Source organism: Rutilus rutilus (genome assembly GCF_951802725.1).
Source record: "Rutilus rutilus genome assembly, chromosome: 7".
NCBI classification, from domain to species: Eukaryota; Metazoa; Chordata; class Actinopteri; order Cypriniformes; family Leuciscidae; genus Rutilus; species Rutilus rutilus.
The window spans coordinates 17,934,754-17,954,835 of record NC_140221.1 but is presented as its reverse complement, the minus strand read 5'-3'; the positions used below and the strand labels follow the sequence as shown (position 1 = coordinate 17,954,835).

General features: G+C 38.6%; 1 protein-coding gene across 1 annotated transcript in view; it reads right to left on the bottom strand.

Annotated features, from left to right (window-relative positions):
* Positions 1-20,082, bottom strand: part of arb2a (ARB2 cotranscriptional regulator A) — a 184,710-nt gene that overhangs the window by 91,749 nt on the left and 72,879 nt on the right. Inside the window, exon 7 of the mRNA XM_084414065.1 lies at positions 9,714-9,929. Within this exon, the coding sequence (XP_084270191.1) occupies positions 9,714-9,929 (216 nt within the window). The remainder of the gene's footprint in view (positions 1-9,713; positions 9,930-20,082) is intronic.

Sequence of the window (20,082 nt, the reverse complement as noted above, 5' to 3'; positions counted from 1 at the left end):
AGACCGCAGACTGATAGTAAGAAATAGGAGTCTGGGAAAGCCGATAATGCTGAGGGATTTGAAAGTTGGCAGTGTGAGTGCTGGGTTTGTATACTCGGATAAGGCTGAGACTGGGTTTCATGGCGGCGCGTGGACTTCCTGATAGCGCCGCTAGCGTGCATGGAACACTAGACGTCTTGGGCTGGCAAAACGAGTACTGGCACTCACTTCCTGCAGATTTTCCGTCCACACCTGGCCAGTTCCAGACAAGGTGCTCCTTCAGAAAAGAGTGTGACCGTGGCGAGAGCCCTCATATCTAGCGGAGGGGAAAGGGGGGAGAGAACATGAACCAAGGAGATGACTTGAAAATCACAAGTAATTAACGACTAGCAAGCCCGCCGAAAGCCAGTAAGATGACAAACGAGGCCAACGGGGAAGATGTGGACAGAATATCAACATGCTTAGGGAAAACAGGAAATTAAAAAGGCATTGGGGGGGTTTACAGACCCCCTAAGAGGGCTCTTAAATAAAGGAGGTGGAGGTATGGTGCTGATAAACAGGAGAATGTACTGTCACGGCGCTATGACCTTGTTAGCATGGAGCTAATCTTGACAAAATTTGCTAGTGCATTGTTTCAAATCAATATCTCATTAACAAACTACAAAGGCCTAGGCAAAAGACAGCTCTTGGCTGCATGTGGGCAGAAAGGTCATCTCTGTGACATTTCAACCTGTCTCACTCAAAGCCTGTGATTGTCAGATTAAATTACTGCCTTGCTTTAATTGATGTTAGGGGGAAGAAGGCACAGACAGTGGTTTGTGTGTCGTTTGTGTGTCGTAAGGCCTGCTGTGAAGGCCCTTGGTTTGGCTTCTGACAGCAGATTGGATGTGTTTCTTGGTTGACCTAACGGGAAGATTGGGAGCAGACATCTGAGCGGAGCTACAGCGGGATTCGCCCTGAGAGCGGTTCCAATGCACAGCTTCAGAGAGAGGAGATCTCAGACAGTGGCAAGGGTTGACAAGCAGTTCATATGCAAAAATTACAAGAGGATAACACACACATACAGGCACACAGAGAGAGCTGCCTCATATACACAATTCACATTCTCTTGTTTCTCCCTCTCTCTCTCTCTCTCTCTCTCTCTCTCTCTCTCTCTCTCTCTCTCTCTATATATATATATATATGTGTGTGTGTGTGTGTGTGTGTATACATATATATATATAGAGAGAGAGAGAGAGAGAAACGATATATACACACATACATATATACAATCTTTTTTTCTAGGTTTCATAATATGCACAATCATTCTGTAATTTTAAAAGATAAACAGAGGTCTATATGAATCATGTTACCAGGTTCCAAAACTAACTCCCTGCAAGTGCCAAATGTGAGTAAGAATTGGCTTTGCTGAGTAAATAAAACATAGTTACTGCAAGTACTGTATAAGCATATTATGGTTTAAAACAAACTGCATGATTTCAGTTATGAAAGCGAGCAAAATCAAATAAAAAACAACTGTCACAACTTGGGTATCTTCTTACAACCTTACTGAAACATTTACCATCCAAAGTATATGCTTAAGTTTACTAGGATTCTTTATCTATGTATGTACTTATACTCCATATATGATGACAACGCTTTGCATTAAGCAACCAAAACAAATACATTAGGTCAGGAATATATATATATATATATATATATATATATATATATATATATATATATATATATACATACACACACACACACACACACACACACACACACACACACACACACACACACACTTGTGCTAACAGATGCCCCAGCTCATAAATCAGTGGAGCTCAAAATAAATAAATACACTCACGCATACAGCAGACGAACCTCGTAAAGAACCTCGTAACCTGTGATTCTGACCTCTGCTACGCTCATATCACCAGTTCAGAAGTTTAATTAAGGCACGTCCGGTCACCACGCTTGTCTTGGCAATGTGGGTTATGTGGAAGGTCTTCAAGGCCAAAGTTCACATACACACAGAGGACCTCCAGAAGTGTCCCTGAACTACGGGAACACTGACTGAGGCTGATACAACCCGAGCCAGAATACAAGTCTCTTGACATCTCCGAATCGGCGGGGCCATATCTAATAGACATGTAGGTTAGGGATGTACGAGCCAGGCATTGGGAAACAGTACATCTCCAAAACACGGATTCCTCTCGTCCCCGGGGGAACAGGAGAGAGAAGACGAGGGATAAATAATGGATGTCGTTTCTGTGGAGACGAAGGACGCAGTAGAGGTACACAAAGTAGGAACACCAGCAGTAACCCCTTGAACCGATGCTTATGTCCCATCGGTGACACCTTTATATGATTTTGGAGCACCTTTTAGGCACAACACAATATGCTCTCATTCATAATCATATGTAAGATGTTGGTGTAGCATTACAACATATAGTTTGTTCAAAATATTTACTGTGGAAAGTTGAGAGGTATTTATTTTGCATACTACTAATAGTTGGTCAAAAAAAAATCACAGTGGGTCTCCCTCACTAACTATGCGTGTACATATTTGTGCACAAAACCTGTGTATATATAGGCGGTTAAATAGCGCCTATTTTCTTATTTAAACAAAAATTCCTGGTGGCCTTTAAAACATGAATGGTATTAATCTAAAATTATATATACACTACTGTTCAGAAGTTTGGGGTCAGTGAGACTTTTACTTTTATTCAGCAAGGATGCATTAAATTACATTTCAAATAAATATTTTTTTTCATCATAGAACCCTGTTTCCACAAAAATATTAAGCAGCATAACTGTTTTAAACACTGATAATAATAATAAAAAAATATATAAAAAATCTTGAGCAGCAAATCATCATATTAGAATGATTTCTGAAGAATCATGTAACACTGAAAACTGAAGTAATGATGCTGAAAATTCAGCCATCACAGGAATAAATTACAACAGACAAATAACCCTACAATAAGTCTCACATGTTTATTGTGTATTATTATACTTAGGCTGTCTGAAAAGCCCATATGTGGAAATATTTTGGCAGTATAGTATGCTAATTAGTAACTTCAGGCATGTGCTTGTGCTGATGAGAATTCATCAAAAGAGAAAAAAAGAAAACAAGTAAAAAGAAAATTCGTACACTATAATTCATGGAGATCCTTATTCATGAAACACGAGCAGAACAAATTTCTGTGTAAACTGCACGTAAAACTGTTGCATGTATGGAAGTGTGAATGATTTACAGTTATGATCGCGTTTAATGAACAAAGTCCAATGTGTTGCGCTGGATTACGTCAACCCAGAACATTTCAATCATAAGCATTATTTTCCAGCTAACAGATCTAACACTTAAATGTTACTGCCATGGAAATAATTTCACGGTAAATGTGACAAGAGGCAGAACTTGTGTGTTGCAAAACAATGTAAAGCAGAGGCCTGGTGTCAATGGATGTTTTATTTTTCTCGTGTTAGGTCATAGCGTACATGGTGTGTGAAAGCGATGGCGTTCTCGAGCGTTCAATAAACTCATGCCATCTCCACAAGGATTTGACACTTAAAGTTCTGCAGGCACTTAAGTAAAGAATAAACGGAGAGATGGAAAGAGCAAGAAATGAAAAGAAAAACACCTCCCACAAGCTGCTGCGTCTGAATGTTTGACGAAGTGCTCTCCCTTTCTCTCGAGCCTAGAACGTTTTACAAAAAAAAAAGCAACAATAAGAAATGTGAGAGAGAAAAAAAAAAAGTGTTAGGAGAAGGATTCTAGTCATTTACAAAAATAAGTGGTGCTTTAGAGAAAGGCTGAGCGCACTGGGCTTTTTGTCCACTTGCTCTTTTCCCCTTGGGGCTGGGGCCCTAAGCCGGGACCGCTCAGGCCTGAATGAAATCTTTGGAAGCTTCTTAAGCTCTGAATGTGGGTTTTGTTCTTGCTATTCCTCCGCTTGGCTGACAGAAAATAGGTAACTGGATTAGGCCTCAAATTCAGAGTAAAGTGAACTCCCAAAAAAACTTTGTATGCCACCCCCACTATTTCGGCCCCCCCTGGTTCTCATGTCCACCCCTCTTCTTCGGCGTCAGCAGACGTGGGCCGCTGAGGCTGTGATCTGTAAGATTGCGGGGAGATTAGGCAGGGTTGGGGGCTCGCAACCCGAGGGGTGCTAAAAAGTAAGAGTGCTAAAGGCAGTTAAGGGCTCCTTAATGGGGGTAAGGAAGTGTATTAATCAACTCAGCGCAACCAAAGCCTGGAGCTGCAGGGCCCGGCCAGAGCGACGTGCAGGTGGTCTAGTGCTCTACGGGGAGTCAAGGAGGGGAGGAGAGGAGGTTCAGTCGCGTACAATGCCACTATAAAAGATTAAAAACTTTAGGAGAATGGGACTCGCTGTGACCCGCCTCCTACTCTAGGGCCTGAGAGGATGGGTGGAGAGGAGGAGAAAACACACACAAATACAGACACGCACACATCAGCGCAGTTACAGATTCATCAAAAAACTGATCCGAGGAGACTCGCATACAGCGATCTATAGCACTGTAATCTGATTGGACCCAATGACGCAATGTACTACCAAATAATCTGTGTAGTACTGTATGTACTCAAGGAGGGCTTCAGTGCTAGTTATCAAATATGTAAATGTGGGTGTATGACGCTTACGTCAGTTTCGTCAGAAAACGGTATCTTACTGAAAGAAATCCAATGGAAAAAAAAAAAAGGTAAGGAGGTACTTAAAGGTGCTGTATGTAACTTTTTTTATAAAATGAATCCTTTTTTTATTGCCCGTCTGTGAAGGGGTTGTAATCACACATTACAATGATCCACTTTTCGCGTTTTGCTATTACCTCCGAAGGCCAGTATTCCTATTTTAATGTGAAGTCTCCGGGTCGGATTTTCTGCGAAATCCACCGGATGTGACGTGCATGCGCGCTCCTGAGCCTCTCCGTTTTATATATACAGTCTATTGCGACGGCACTGCAGCTAACGACATGGAGTCTGATAACACCAAAAAACGACCTGCCTCCAGCACAACACAGACTCCAACACAAACTCCAAAAAAAAAAAAAAAATTCTCTGCTGAAGCTCGTCAGGCCAAACGTCAATCGGATCGACTCAGGACGAAAACACGGATCAACATTGGCAGAGCGTTTGAATTATGGAGAGACCTCCGCTTTGTTTTAGGTATAAAAACAGACCCTGAGTTGGCTTTCATCCTTTTGGACAGGTAAGCTAACAATACTTCAAAGCATGTAAAATATATTGTGATTTTGTGCTTTAGTTGGCTCAAGTTAGACATCATTAGTTCGCCAGCTAACGCCGACCATTTGCTAACGTTATCTGATGTGAAAGACTACAGTTGTAACTTTATTGCTTTTCACGAGCACGAGCGCTGTTGTTGCAATCTGAAACATCACCGCTAGAGGCCGCTGGATCCTACATACAGCACCTTTAAGCAAACATTAAGGCTTATATTTAAAAGAATTTAAATAATCTAGTTATTTGTTGTAATTAGAGGAGATAAGGTATAAAAAAAAATAGGGTAACACTTTGCAATAAGGTTCCAATTGGAAACATTAGTAAACTATGTCAGTTAACATGAATTAACAATGAGAAATAATTCTAAAGCATTTATTAATCTTAGTAAATGTTCATTTCAACATTTACTTACACGTTATTATTAAGTGGTTAATCTGTTAATATTACTTAATGGACCTGAGTTAAAGGAGAACCAAAGTAGTCGATTGTCGAGTTCACACGCGTGATCATAGGTAACTAAACCTATGGGCGTGAACTCGGCAATCGACTACTTTGGACTTCGACCGAAAACAGGATGTAAATACAGGTATTTGCGCTGGCTTAAATAACATCATTTTTATTCTTATCTTTCACATCTACTGCAGTCAGATTCACTTGTGTTCACTCTGAAGGAATCACTCACATTGGCTGTGCACTTGTAATGACACATCAAGGATGTTAAGAGGCTAAAAGCAGGTTTAAACATTGCCCCATTGAAGTCAACAGGGTGCAAATTTTAAAAAGAGGATAACACGGTGTAGGCAACACCGATTTTTGTCGTTGTTCTCTGTATTGACAGCACTCCAAATGTACAAAAAAATGAGCTCAATGTTAAAATTGACCGGAGTTCTCCTTTAACATGACAATGAACAGTTTTATTTATTAAAATTAGAAACATTGTATTAAACTGATGGATGGATGGATGGATGGCTGATTGTTAGTTAATACATTAAAGTTATATTTCACCGCTGGAAAGATTTAAATTGATGTGTATTTAAAGATATGCATTTAAATTGGGTCATTTATGTAGTAGAAATGTGAAATTATTTTAAAAGTTGGTGCCTTCTAGACTGAGAAAAGCCAGAAAATGTATTTTTGGCTCATGTGGATGAAAGACAACAACTCTCATAATGCACTTGCTTCGCTGCCCTACGAGGCCACGCCTACCAGTGGGCAGTATCAGAAGGCTACTAGACAACTAGGCTACTAGTTGACTCGAAACTAAAAAGACGCCGTTTTATCGTGAGATCCCACCCCCTACGGGCGGGTTGAAAACATGCGGAACTAGCTCCTACTACTGGCTGTAGTCTCTAGCCTCTGGCCAAAAAAGCCTCCGATGACGCAAAATTAAGATTTTTGCGTCATCTGAGGTTTTTTTCCAGACACACAATACAGAAATCTCTCCTCTCAGGGGGACACATGGGGGAGGGAAGCACGGTCATTCGAAAATACTACCGGGTTTCTACAGATACAAAGCTTAATGCTTATATATATATATATATATATATATATATATATATATATATATATATATATATATAAAAAAAGTTTGTAATGTCAGTTTGTGTTGCTGTACATTGTTTCAAGTCACTAAGAAACAACATAAGTATTTTGGAACACAACTATCATTATAAACTATCATTACATTTCTAGATAAATTAATTTACATTAACAAATAATATGTTAAGCATAATTATATTATGTTATGTTATGTTATGTTATAGTCATTATATTTTATATATTTTCTGAAGAATTGCTATGTGGTTGCTGATGTATTCTGAGTGTCTTGGCTTGTTTTTTTTACTAGCCCATGTGAAAATATCCCACCACTGAGCTTTTAAATCATATTATTGTGCCTAGAAAGGTCTTGGGTCTACCTATGTTTAATACTTAGGGCTAGGGGATTTGAAAAACTTTAAAAAAATACAGATTATTAGCAGCAGTAATAGCAATACTTGCCTTAACAAGCAACTCTAATATTGTTTTTAAATGTTATGAAAGTATTTCCAATGTAATGGAAGTCTTTCCAAAGAATCAATGTTTTTATGCAACTATAATCACTAAGTACTACACACATAAACCCTTAACAAATATACAGGATCTCAAAGTATACAAAGAAAATTAAATCAAAGCGCTGAATCATTACATTTCAGCCACTGACAATGTGCTGCAGGATATTAGTTATATAAAAACTAAACAAGCCAACAACACACACAAACGAAAGCCTGAAATCGTCTCAACAGAGCCCTTTTAATATTTTCCTGCAGTGGTTCAAAACAAAACGGCTTTTCCAACTTGCGTGCATTTCCACTTGGCAACCGTACTTCGATGTTCCCTACAGGAATTCACAAGCACAAATATAAGTCAGAGACACACAGTCATCAGCACATGTCCTTGTACTGGAGCAGCTCGCTCTGGTTTGGAACTGCATAATGTGGCCGAGTGGAAAGCAGGCAGACGTCAGAGTTCAGAACACTGCAAGGCCATCTAGCAGACCTGGAGTTTATCTCATACTGCTAGACTAGACTTCAGGAGGAGAGAGAGAGATGCTAAGTCTTCTCATCATATGAATCCCAAACTATCCCAGCTGAAATATTTATTAAGACGTTGCTATGGGTAATGCAGCTCCTCTTGGAGACGTACACACACTTGTTCTCTATCATTTACTCATAAACACACATTGCTGCATGTGCGCATGAAGATGTCAGCTCTCATTGATATTGACAGTGAGTTTTTCCATTATACACAGCAGTCAGGAGAACAACTTCCTCTATTCACCACACCAACACTGATGAAACGCCTCAGAAATGGACGAGGTGTTGAAATCTCAGATTCACACTCACTGATGGCTATTTCATAGATTTTTTTTTCTCTTACTGACTGTGAATGTGTGTTAAAAAACAACTTCATCTGGGCAACACCACAGAATTCTGTCCTCAGTTTGAATTTATTAAGGAGTGATAGTTGTCAGAGTTAGTTTATGGCAATAAAAAGAGTAATTAAGATAATTTGTTTACAAAGAGAGGGAAAGTGAGAGGTAGGACAGTTTTAAAGCTGACTTCATGCTAATAGTGCAGATAATTATACCTCAACGTGCCGTGTGTGTGTGTGAAGGTAGCCTCAGAAGTGTGTTGACAGCTCACACACCGCTACTGAGTCAACGACAGTAAATGACAGCACAAGGAGTGTGACGATATGTGACGTGGCCGTCAAATGGTGATAAAACAAAGCGCTAACTTTCGGGAGACAATTTTTCCAATTGATGCTTCCTTCTTTCATCTGGTTGCCTCATGGTTTTGCATTAGAAATTATTTATTTCTTTGATTTGATTTGTGCATGTATACTCTAAAATCTGTGTGTTTGAGAGGTTGTGTATATATCTTCTCTGCATGCTAACAGTTCGACCCAAGATGCCATTGAATTAAACTTGGATATTTGTGGAGATTTCCATGTCTGTTAGCTTGTATGCTAAGAGTACCCAAAGTAGGCATGAAATGAATATTTTCTAAATGCATGTCATTGATCTCATTGTGAACGATTCATAAAACATGCTTTTTATTTTGGACCTTGCAATTATTAAACTAAAATATTATAACTCAATGTTCTGTTAAAAGCAAGAGACTTGATTCTGTTGACCTATGGCAGTCTTTTCCAATCATTTAGTTCTCTTAAACCCGTCTCCTTTTTTTTTTTTTTTTTAAGGGAAACGGTCACATCTCAAAATCCAATAAACCATCCTATAATTTTTGTTACACACGGATGTGCGTCACAGTATGGAAGAAAAGATCTATCATTCCTCAGTTTCATTTGTGACTTTAAACTTGGACAAAATTCACTTCTAGCAGATATTCACATTTAAAAAATAAATTTAAAAAATCTCTTCTGGGGAAATTGAGCAAATATATTGATGAAGGTGGCTGATTGTAGCTACCCGAATGAGTTAGTCTTGAACGATGTGTGTTGATGTTTTCTCGTGGTTATTATCTTTTGTAATTTTCACGCTTTTTATTTTTTATTTCATTGTACAGCACTGTGGTCGTTTTATTATGTGCTTTATAAATAAAGTTGGATTGGATTGGATTGATTGATGACTCATCCTGCACTACACTGATTTTAGTCCAATCAGATGCTCTCTAGAATGAAAATGCCCTCCCCCTAGTGGTTCATGACTGTGATGTAACTAAATAAATAAAAAAGGACAAGCACATTGTTAGGAATTACATCAAGGGATAAAACGGTGCTCATCAAGCGATTTCGCTGGGCTTTTCAGCGAAACAGAGAAAAACAGAGAAAGCGAGATGAAAAATCTGGATGGTTTCCAAATCCTCCACAGCCTCCTGACCGCACATGTGTGGCCCACTCACTCAGCTGCCTAAAACCCCCTCTCACCCTCTATTTCACCCCATCTTCCTTTCCCTCTCTCTATACCCATCATCCTCCCTCGGCCACTCACTCGTATCGGGATGTGCTCCGTCTCTCTTTCCTTCTGTGGGTTGCGATACTTCTCATAGAAGTCCTTCTTTTTCTTGCTCTCTCGCTCTTCCTTCCTCTCTCTCTTTTCAGCAGGCTCATCGGAGGCATCCGGGGACGGTTTCTTGGCTGGATCCGGAACCTTCTCCACCTCCAGAGAGTTCTCGTTGGGGTTCAGCACAATCACCCCGTAGCCCTCCTGAGAGACAAAACACATACAAATGAATAAACAAATAAACAGGCTCCAGTGCTCTTTCTGATTGTACTCGAGTTGCCAAAACAAACCGGCCCTTCATAATAAAGCAAGGTGTCCGGGGAGAGGCATGTATGCCAGCGCTGTGAGTCACGGCATTGTGTGGCATGCAGTAGAGGAGTGAACTATTGGGAGAGGGATTAGAGCGGCTCTCAATGCGAACGGAGGTCAGTGTCACTTTCATGTGAGCTCAAATTCAGCTTCAGCTTCAGTTAGTGTGCTGACATTCAGCATAAAAAAAAGGAATACTGCTACTGAGTTGCATTTAGAAAAATAAATCCAGCTTGTGGAATATACAGACTAAAATGAGCAGATATTATAACAAGTTAAAATCATAATCTTTTAGATGCATGTATAATTTAAATCCATTAAAAATTAAACATTGTAAAAATCGACATTAAAAAGTACATGAAATTACTTTTTTTAATACTTCACATAAACCAAAACAAGCATAAACAAAATACATAAAAGTAACAAATAAACACATTTAAAGACTTTAATACTCAATGGTATCAGTGTCTCATGGCAGGCAGATATTCTACTGCATCGCTCTAAATAAATGCACAATACACAGCCAAACTCCCGCAGAAGAGAAATCACCAAATCAAAGTTTCTCCCGGACGGATCAGAGTGAATTCGGATCCCCTGCATACGCTGAAAAAATATGAACAGTGCTTACGAATACAACTTCTTTGACAATAAGAGAAACAAATGTTTCAACAAATCAAAGAATTACAAATAACTCAATAAATAAATAAAAATAGTAACAATAATAATAAAATAAGTAAATAATTAATGTTCACAAAATATGATTTATTCTATATTAAGTATAATTATCTTATCTAACTTGTGCTTAAATGTAAATAATTTTTGCTTTACACATTACTCCATTTAATCATAAAACAAACATATTAAAAGGCACCTAATCAACACAATTTTACATGAAAAGAAAAAAGAAATCTTCATAATATGACAAGCTAATTTATTTTATTTTTTTCACCGACATAATCTTCAAACTATTTGAATCAACCAAGAAACAAAGGTGTGATTTTCAAAACAGCTAATTAAAAATTAAGCTGCTGTCAATAGCAAACAATTATAATTATTTCACATGATGGACTGCAAAGCAAGCATTTTCACATCTAATCAATACAAACGAGCTCACGCCAGCATTTTACTAATACAACTAATAACTGAACTAAAAACACTAATATAAGATTATTATGTGCTCATTTACACTTTTAAATACATTTTAAAAACATCATTTAATTTACAGTTAAAAATTCAACGAATTAAAATGCATGCATATTCGACACGAAATCCATGTGATCATTAAATTATAACATTACAGCCAATGTAATTCATTTCTGCTGAACTCTGATTCAGTTTCTCATTTAATAAATGTCTTTTTTGTACAAATCCAGTCCGACAGCCTGTGGTGTGTAAGAGTAGAGGTGGCGTTTATCAGAGTTAGTCTGAACTGACCAGACGTGGGGTTAAAATTTGTAGTTATTTGTTTCTGTCTGGCAGGCTGGTGTCATCTAAGTGACGTCTGGCTCTTAGTGTGGTGTTGCGGTGAGGGAGGCTGAGTGGAGCTCGGTGCCACTGCCCACTGGTGGCAGGTTAGATAAATGACCGAGAAAGAGACAGAGCGCCTTGATGAGACAAACAAACTCCCTGTTGTCCATTCTTATCTTTTGTTTTGAAATAATAATGTCCTTAAAGCAAATGCTATATAATAGTTCGCATAACTAGACTGAGTTTAGCTTTGAACTTAGGTTGATTACAGCATTCTTCACCCTTATTATGGAATATATAAAGTGTTCATTTACACCAACGTTGTCTAAAATGAACACAGGAGAAATTATAAAAACAAAAGATCCAACAACAACAGTAATAAAAGTTATGGTAACACTTTACAATAAGGTTTATTAGTTCACATGAACTAATAATGAACAAAACTTCTTCAGCATTTATTAATCTTAGTTCATATTAATTTCAACATGAACTAATACATTATTAAAATCAAAGACTGTATTTGTTAACATTAGTTATTAATTATAACTGTATTTGTTAACATTAATTATAGCACTGTGCACTAACATGAACAAACAATGAACAGCTGGATTTGTTTTAACTGACGTTAACAAAGATTAATAAATACTGTGACAAATGTATTGCTCGTTGTTAGTTCATGTTAGTTAATACATTAACTATGTTAACAAATGAACCTTATTGTAGAAGTGTTACCAAAGTTATTTGGTAGTGCTTTAAAAAGAGATTAAATGTGGAGTCTGAACGCAGTTCTAGCTAAATTCATTATAAAGGAAAGTGAAGAGAAAACTACTAGGCTACAAATAATAATAATATAAACAAGTGGAATATATAATCATTCAACATTTAACAATAAATAAATGATATAAAATAATCAACAGCAATAATTATAATTACATACTAACATTAGTACAACTCGATGATAAATGATAGTCTTACGGCTCTAATAGATGCTTTTCTTTTGTGTTTAGTATTCAAACTTCGTAATATTGCGCGTTGTGTTATATCTGAAAGACTCTTTCTCTGTTGTGACGCATTTGCCGTATCCCGGACTCTTCCCATGCCCTCCTGCCCTGGCAAGCACCTCCTCGAGGGGCGAGTGGCGACAGGGTCTGGCCCCTGGGCCAGCGGTCAGCGCAGGTCACCACAGCCCCTCACTGGGGCTCAGACCCTCATAACCCGCCGCTGGACTGCCTCTTTAGTGCTCTTTTGTCCGGCTGTCTCAGACCAGCCGACTTCTTGCACATAACACAACAATGACTTGATCTCTCCGAGCTGTGACTGACACCGCTGTGACATTCTGGAAAATTCTCCAGTTTTTTTTGTTGTTTTTTTGTGTCAGTGTTGGTTTAATTATACGACAGAACGGCTCACCTTTTAAGAAGCCGATTTAAGATGGGGTGAGGGAATGCATAGAGCTCGAGATTAAAGAACTGAGAGCGTTTCTACGCTGCCAAACAAACGGTACAAAGGATCCATCACCATGAAAACATTCATGCCACAGCGTATTTGCACATTTACTGATACAAACACAAATCGGACTGTTCGGTTTGATCCGGTTAGGAGCGTAATTGATAAGTACAGCAATAATGCTGCGTCCCCCGAATCACCCCATCTCAAATAAACTCTATTTTCAGTCCGAATGGCTGAAATGAGATGTCGCTAATAATCCTACACCTCTGACGGACAGCCCGGTGTTTTATCTATTTGTGGCCCTTTGTTTGTCTTTGAAGTGAGAGTGTCTCTCTTTTTTTTTTTTGTCTCTTTTCGGTCTCTGATGAACTAAAGCGTGTATTGCTTTGGGCTCGGCGGTGAGAACAACACTTGACGGATACAAAGCACGCTTGATAGCAGTTAGGAGTGAACGTGTTTGTGTGTGTGTGTTTGAGATAAAAACGGCATGTGAAGGAGTTATGCACTATATGTATCCATTTGCACAAGAGTCGACGAATGCTTGGCAGAACAACACGTATTTACAGTACATTCTACAACGAGAGGTTGTTAACGTGGTAAAAATGTGTGCGTGTGCGATAAAATTGGGAGGAGGTGAGCTCTCGGTGTTAAAACCGACGGACAGACTCTCCATTACAGCGCGGCCTTGGCCTGGCCCCCTGTGTCTGCGCGTTCTGTCCTCTGATTGGCTGCCATCTATGGAAATGCCCACGGCTGAGGAGTACAGCCAATCGGAGAGGAAGAGGGATCAAGGACTCCGCATGATGATTGGTGGAGGGAACAGATGATCTGAGGAGGGCTGGCACATATTTACAAACACACAAAAAAACTCAAACGGAGATGGGAATTGAAAAAAAAAGAAAAAAGATTTGATTATAAAAACTAAAAAATTACACCCTTAAGCATATCGAGCAAATGTAATAACAATAATAACATTTGCATAACCCTTACGAATACAGAAACGCACCAACATGCAAGACAAACCGACTGACCGGCAACAGCCGGCTTTCTCTCCCTCCCACATACTGTGAGAGAATCGGTGAACGGCACTGGTCCGTATTACAGTCTTTCATTACAGGTCGGTTATGGTGTGCCCCCTCTAGGTGAATGTAAATCTAGGATACAGTATTATAAACCTGAGCCCTGCGAGGCTGAGATTGAGGCCTGCCTTTCAAGGCCACCTCTACTCCCCGCCCCACAGTTCTGGGTGACCTTGTCTGTCAGTGGCGCTACATGGGCTTCTTTTCTACCGTGCAAGAGGCCATTATCCTTTTCTCCAAGATACCACACACAAACCTCCTCTCTCTTTTTTTCTCTCCGTGAGATTAAGACTGCTTTCTCCCCCCATAGTTCCTTCTGCTCCTCTATACAAATATACACAGCCCTGATTGGACGAGACGACACACACACACACACACACACACAGCACTAGGGCTAGGCAGTAAGATGGTATATATTGTATGCTGTCAGCGGGAAGAGTTTTTGCTATACTGTTTATATAGCGGTATATATTTGCACAGCACAGACATGCTTAACATTATTTGAATACAAAATGGGACGCACCCCAAACAGGTTAGGATGAGGAAGAACTTGTTATTATGAGGTATAGTGAAAGAGCTAAGTATCTGAAATATATCATTTATAATTGAGGATGCATTTTTTTTGTCAAAATAAATGATCAGTTAAAAGTAAAATCAACCGTGCATTTAGGCATCACTCCATTGCAATATACATTGCATGAATAATAGGCCTATATACATACATACATACATACATACACAAATGTTTGGTACCATCAGTACTTACTGTACTACTGTAGAAAAACAAGAAGCCTACCGTCAGGATTTTAAAATGTTGATACTGGAAAGTATCGGTTGTAATGACATCCCTTATGTATGTATATATATATATATACATACACACACAGTGAGGAAAATAAGTATTTGAACACCCTGCTATTTTGCAAGTTCTCCCACTTGGAAATCATGGAGGGGTCTGAAATTGTCATCGTAGGTGAATGTCCACTGTGAGAGACATAATCAAAAAAAAAAAATTATCCAGAAATCACAATATATGATTTTTTAACTATTTATTTGTATGATACAGCTGCAAATAAGTATTTGAACACCTGTCTATCAGCTAGAATTCTGACCCTCAAAGACCTGTTAGTCTGCCTTTAAAATGTCCACCTCCACTCCATTTATTATCCTAAATTAGATGTACCTGTTTGAGGTCGTTAGCTGCATAAAGACACCTGTCCACCCCATACAATCAGTAAGAATCCAACTACTAACATGGCCAAGACCAAAGAGCTGTCCAAAGACACTAGAGACAAAATTGTACACCTCCACAAGGCTGGAAAGGGCTACGGGGAAATTGCCAAGCAGCTTGGTGAAAAAAGGTCCACTGTTGGAGCAATCATTAGAAAGTGGAAGAAGCTAAACATGACTGTCAATCTCCCTCGGACTAGGGCTCCATGCAAGATCTCACCTCGTGGGGTCTCAATGATCCTAAGAAAGGTGAGAAATCAGCCCAGAACTACACGGGAGGAGCTGGTCAATGACCTGAAAAGAGCTGGGACCACCGTTTCCAAGGTTACTGTTGGTAATACACTAAGACGTCATGGTTTGAAATCATGCATGGCACGGAAGGTTCCCCTGCTTAAACCAGCACATGTCAAGGGCCGTCTTAAGTTTGCCAATGACCATTTGGATGATCCAGAGGAGTCATGGGAGAAAGTCATGTGGTCAGATGAGACCAAAATAGAACTTTTTGGTCATAATTCCACTAAACGTGTTTGGAGGAAGAAGAATGATGAGTACCATCCCAAGAACACCATCCCTACTGTGAAGCATGGGGGTGGTAGCATCATGCTTTGGGGGGGTTTTTCTGCACATGGGACAGGGCGACTGCACTGTATTAAGGAGAGGATGACCGGGGCCATGTATTGCGAGATTTTGGGGAACAACCTCCTTCCCTCAGTTAGAGCATTGAAGATGGGTCGAGGCTGGGTCTTCCAACATGACAATGACCCAAAGCACACAGCCAGGATAACCAAGGAGTGGCTCTGTAAGAAGCATATCAAGGTTCTGGCGTGGCCTAGCCAGTCTCCAGACCTAAACCCAATAGAGAATCTTTGGAGGGAGCTCAAACTCCGTGTTTCTCAGCGACAGCCCAGAAACCTGACTGATCTAGAGAAGATCTGTGTGGAGGAGTGGGCCAAAATCCCTCCTGCAGTGTGTGCAAACCTGGTGAAAAACTACAGGAAACGTTTGACCTCTGTAATTGCAAACAAAGGCTACTGTACCAAATATTAACATTGATTTTCTCATGTGTTCATACTTATTTGCAGCTGTATCATACAAATAAATAGTTAAAAAAATCATACATTGTGATTTCTGGATTTTTTTTTTTAGATTATGTCTCTCACAGTGGACATGCACCTACGATGACAATTTCAGACCCCTCCATGATTTCTAAGTGGGAGAACTTGCAAAATAGCAGGGTGTTCAAATACTTATTTTCCTCACTGTATATATGTATGTATGTATATATATGTATATACATACATACATACACACATATATACATATATATACATATACACACACACATATACTCATATATACACATATATATACACATATATATATATATATATATAAATAAGGGATGTCATTACAACCGATACTTCCGGTATCAACATTTCTGAGTTGGGTGTGTAGACTGTGTACGTCACCAAATATAACTTTATATTACCTTAATTACTGTCTTGTTGGCTAAAACATAGCACCGTTTTGAAACATATCAGCAACTCCTAGCAACTGTTAGCTAGTAGGGATGGGCGGTATATTGAGTTGTACGATATATCGATTTTTTTTTTTAAACGATAAGGAATGAGGCAATACCGTTTATATCGATACAGTAGCTGCTAAGTTAGTTTGATACGAGCACAGCTGAAAAATAGCCGAGGACGCAGTGTGAGCTGCTGCAGTGAAAGTACATAGTACAATTTGTCCTATATACATGACACAAGCTTATATTAAGGGCTTCAAAATAACTGGTAAAATAGTTAACAAGTTTAAAGCAGCTTTCCCAGTCAGACGCTCTGACAGATAGGCTAGGCTACTGTTGCTGACTGACAGATAACGTTAAATACTTGCGCTGTTGAATGCGTTTGAGATGTGGTGCTTTCCTCAGTGCTTAACTTACATTTCACAGGTATATTCTCCTTCTATAAATGTTAGAGAGTCAAACAAATATGTCCATTTCACTGTCAGGACTGGAGAGGACGAGCCTTCTGTAAGTGTAGCTAATCTCCGCTAAAATTCAAGCTTCCGTGAATAGGCGCCGCCGCGCGCATGCGCGCCAAAAAGACGGAGCACAATAGAATAGTAGCGCAATAATTCTGACTAAAATATACATATTGCTAAAATATTTGTTGTTGGAGACAATAAATGTGCCATATTTGGAGTTGTAAACGTACAAGTATTTTATGAAAGTGACCATTTATAATGGGGTAATCAAATGCAGGCTAATATAATTAATTTGAGCTTTTGTTTTTATGTTCATTTTTTAGTTTAGCCTTTAGTCAATTTAAAAACAAAATCATTATTTTTGTTTTTAGATTGTAATGTTACAATGTGAGAATGTAATGTGATTTTAACCACCTTTTTGCACATAATATATTGCATAGCCTACATTACATTCATTATTTGTTTCCATATCCTTCAATATCAACATTGTTTGTAGGATATCATTGGGCAGGATGTGAAATAACATTTTTTAAAATAAATACAGATTTTCTTTATCCCAATAGAAAAACGTAGAAAGTACCGAGATATACATCGTATATCGCCATTTAACCAAAAAATACAGAGATATGATTTTTTGGCCATATCGCCCAGCCCTAGCTAGGCTTAAAATATTTTTTACACAGCGGGGTTAGTTGTAGCACAGTGTTACAACTAAGCCACCAAGTGTACAACGATAATGCAATGAAAACAGAACCACACAACTTTTCAGGTTTGAGTATTTATTTATATATTTATTTTGCCACATTTAACTTTGTTGGACTTTCACAAACAATGTTGGAACTTAAATGTCAAAGTATTGAAATTTTGCATGCAGCTGCCACACACAAATATAATTCAAAAGTAATTACAATATTTGATGATTTTATTTATTTATTTATTTATTTATTGCAAAACTATGCAGCCCTTTCATATCTCTATGCATGATACTGATCCATAATAGGATGATTGGATGAGGGATGGATGTATGGATATCTATCTATACAGATGTACAAACAATATCAAACTATACAGATAAATAGCACTGAATTATGTGCGTTACACACAAGTGTTACAACTAACCCCTCTGTCTGTTACAATTAACCCCGCATATGGGGTAAGTTGTAACATTTGCACTTCTGTCACTTTCAGTGCAACTGTACGAAAATGGTCCTAGAAAAAAAAAAAAAAAAAAACTTTAAGCGTTCATTTGTAGCAGAGATGTATGTTGCTTGTGTAACAAAAAAAAAAAAAAAAAAAAACCTAACGGTACTGCGTCTTCTCACAGTCACATAGTCGCCTCTCGTGAGTGTCAGATTTCCGCGGCTTATTACACATAAACTTTCAAATACACAAACAGTTGTGTCAAAATGCCCGTCTTGGCGAATATTCGCGTCGGTTCTTTGAATGTGAACAGCATGTGTAACAGCATATTGTCTCTGTCGATTCGGTCTTAGTGACAGCAGCCTTTAAAACCTACTGTCTACTATTGGTGTCTGTATTATTAATGATAATCAAAAAACAAAAGAAAAGCTTTAATAAGGATTAATCTATATTTAACTTGTACAGTTATGACTATGCAGAGTTATTTTATATTTGATTATTCAATTTATGTGGTATTTTTACTTGAATACTAGACCTACCTGATAAAATATAAAGCACTTTATTCTATTGTATTTATGTATGCTACTGCTTCTTATGTGTTTATTCATTCTTGTTTTATTACTGACTAATGCAACAAATTATAAAAACACAAATACAAGAGTGAGCAAACATTTTGATGATAATCGTAATTTCTTTCTTTTTTTAAATACGTATAAAAATGCCCTCCCCCTTCAATTATTAGTATTATTTTTTTCTGTGGTATCGACTTTGGTATCGAATATCGTGTACTTTTGGTGATATCAGTACTGACGACTAGATTTTTGGTATCGTGACATCCCTAATATATACTCATACCTCCCTCCCATACACAACAGGAAATACATGGAAAGACTTGCATCTACATGTGTCACATTCTTTGGATGGACTTTCAGGGCCTCATAAATGTCCATTAAATGACGGTGAAGCATAAGATCTTTGGAGATTTTAAAATCCATACAGTAAATTACTGCGTGTGGAAGTGGGGAAGAGGAAAGACATAAGCCAGGCTTTGAGCGGCACAGCTGACTGAGACGCATGGCTGTGATTAAGCTGTCCCGCTGTTTACAACACTGTAGTTACAGCTCGGGGCTTTGGCTTTATCAAAGAGATGTTGGGAAACCTCGCTCATGATCGAAGACACACGCACACACCCGCACACACATATATAAACACACACATCTGCTTTCAGTGAGCTGTGCAACCCCTTGAGGGCAAGAGAGACAGGGAAAGAAAGAGGGGAAAGAGAGAGAGACTAAACGAAACCGTGAGAGAGGAGAGAGAGAGAGAGAGAGAAAGATGGCAAGCAGGGGTGGTGCAGCATTAATCATGGTGCAGGTGGAATTTGTCAGAGCTATCGATTGTGTAAGTAAATGTTACAGAAATCATTTGTCAACTTTTTACAGGAGGGCAACGTGTCAATCGCTCAGAAGGAAGTGACTGTGGCAGAAGGGAAACACCGTTTACTTCTTACAGAAACAATGCTGACCTACAAACAGACAAACTAAATATACCAACAATATTGAGATACAAATACACAACCTTTGACTGTACTGATCGGCTAAAGAATTAAGGGATGACCCATACAAACAGGGTATAGTTATGTTTATTAAACACACAATTCATGTTTACTTTAATATGTGCACAGTCACTTACCGTAG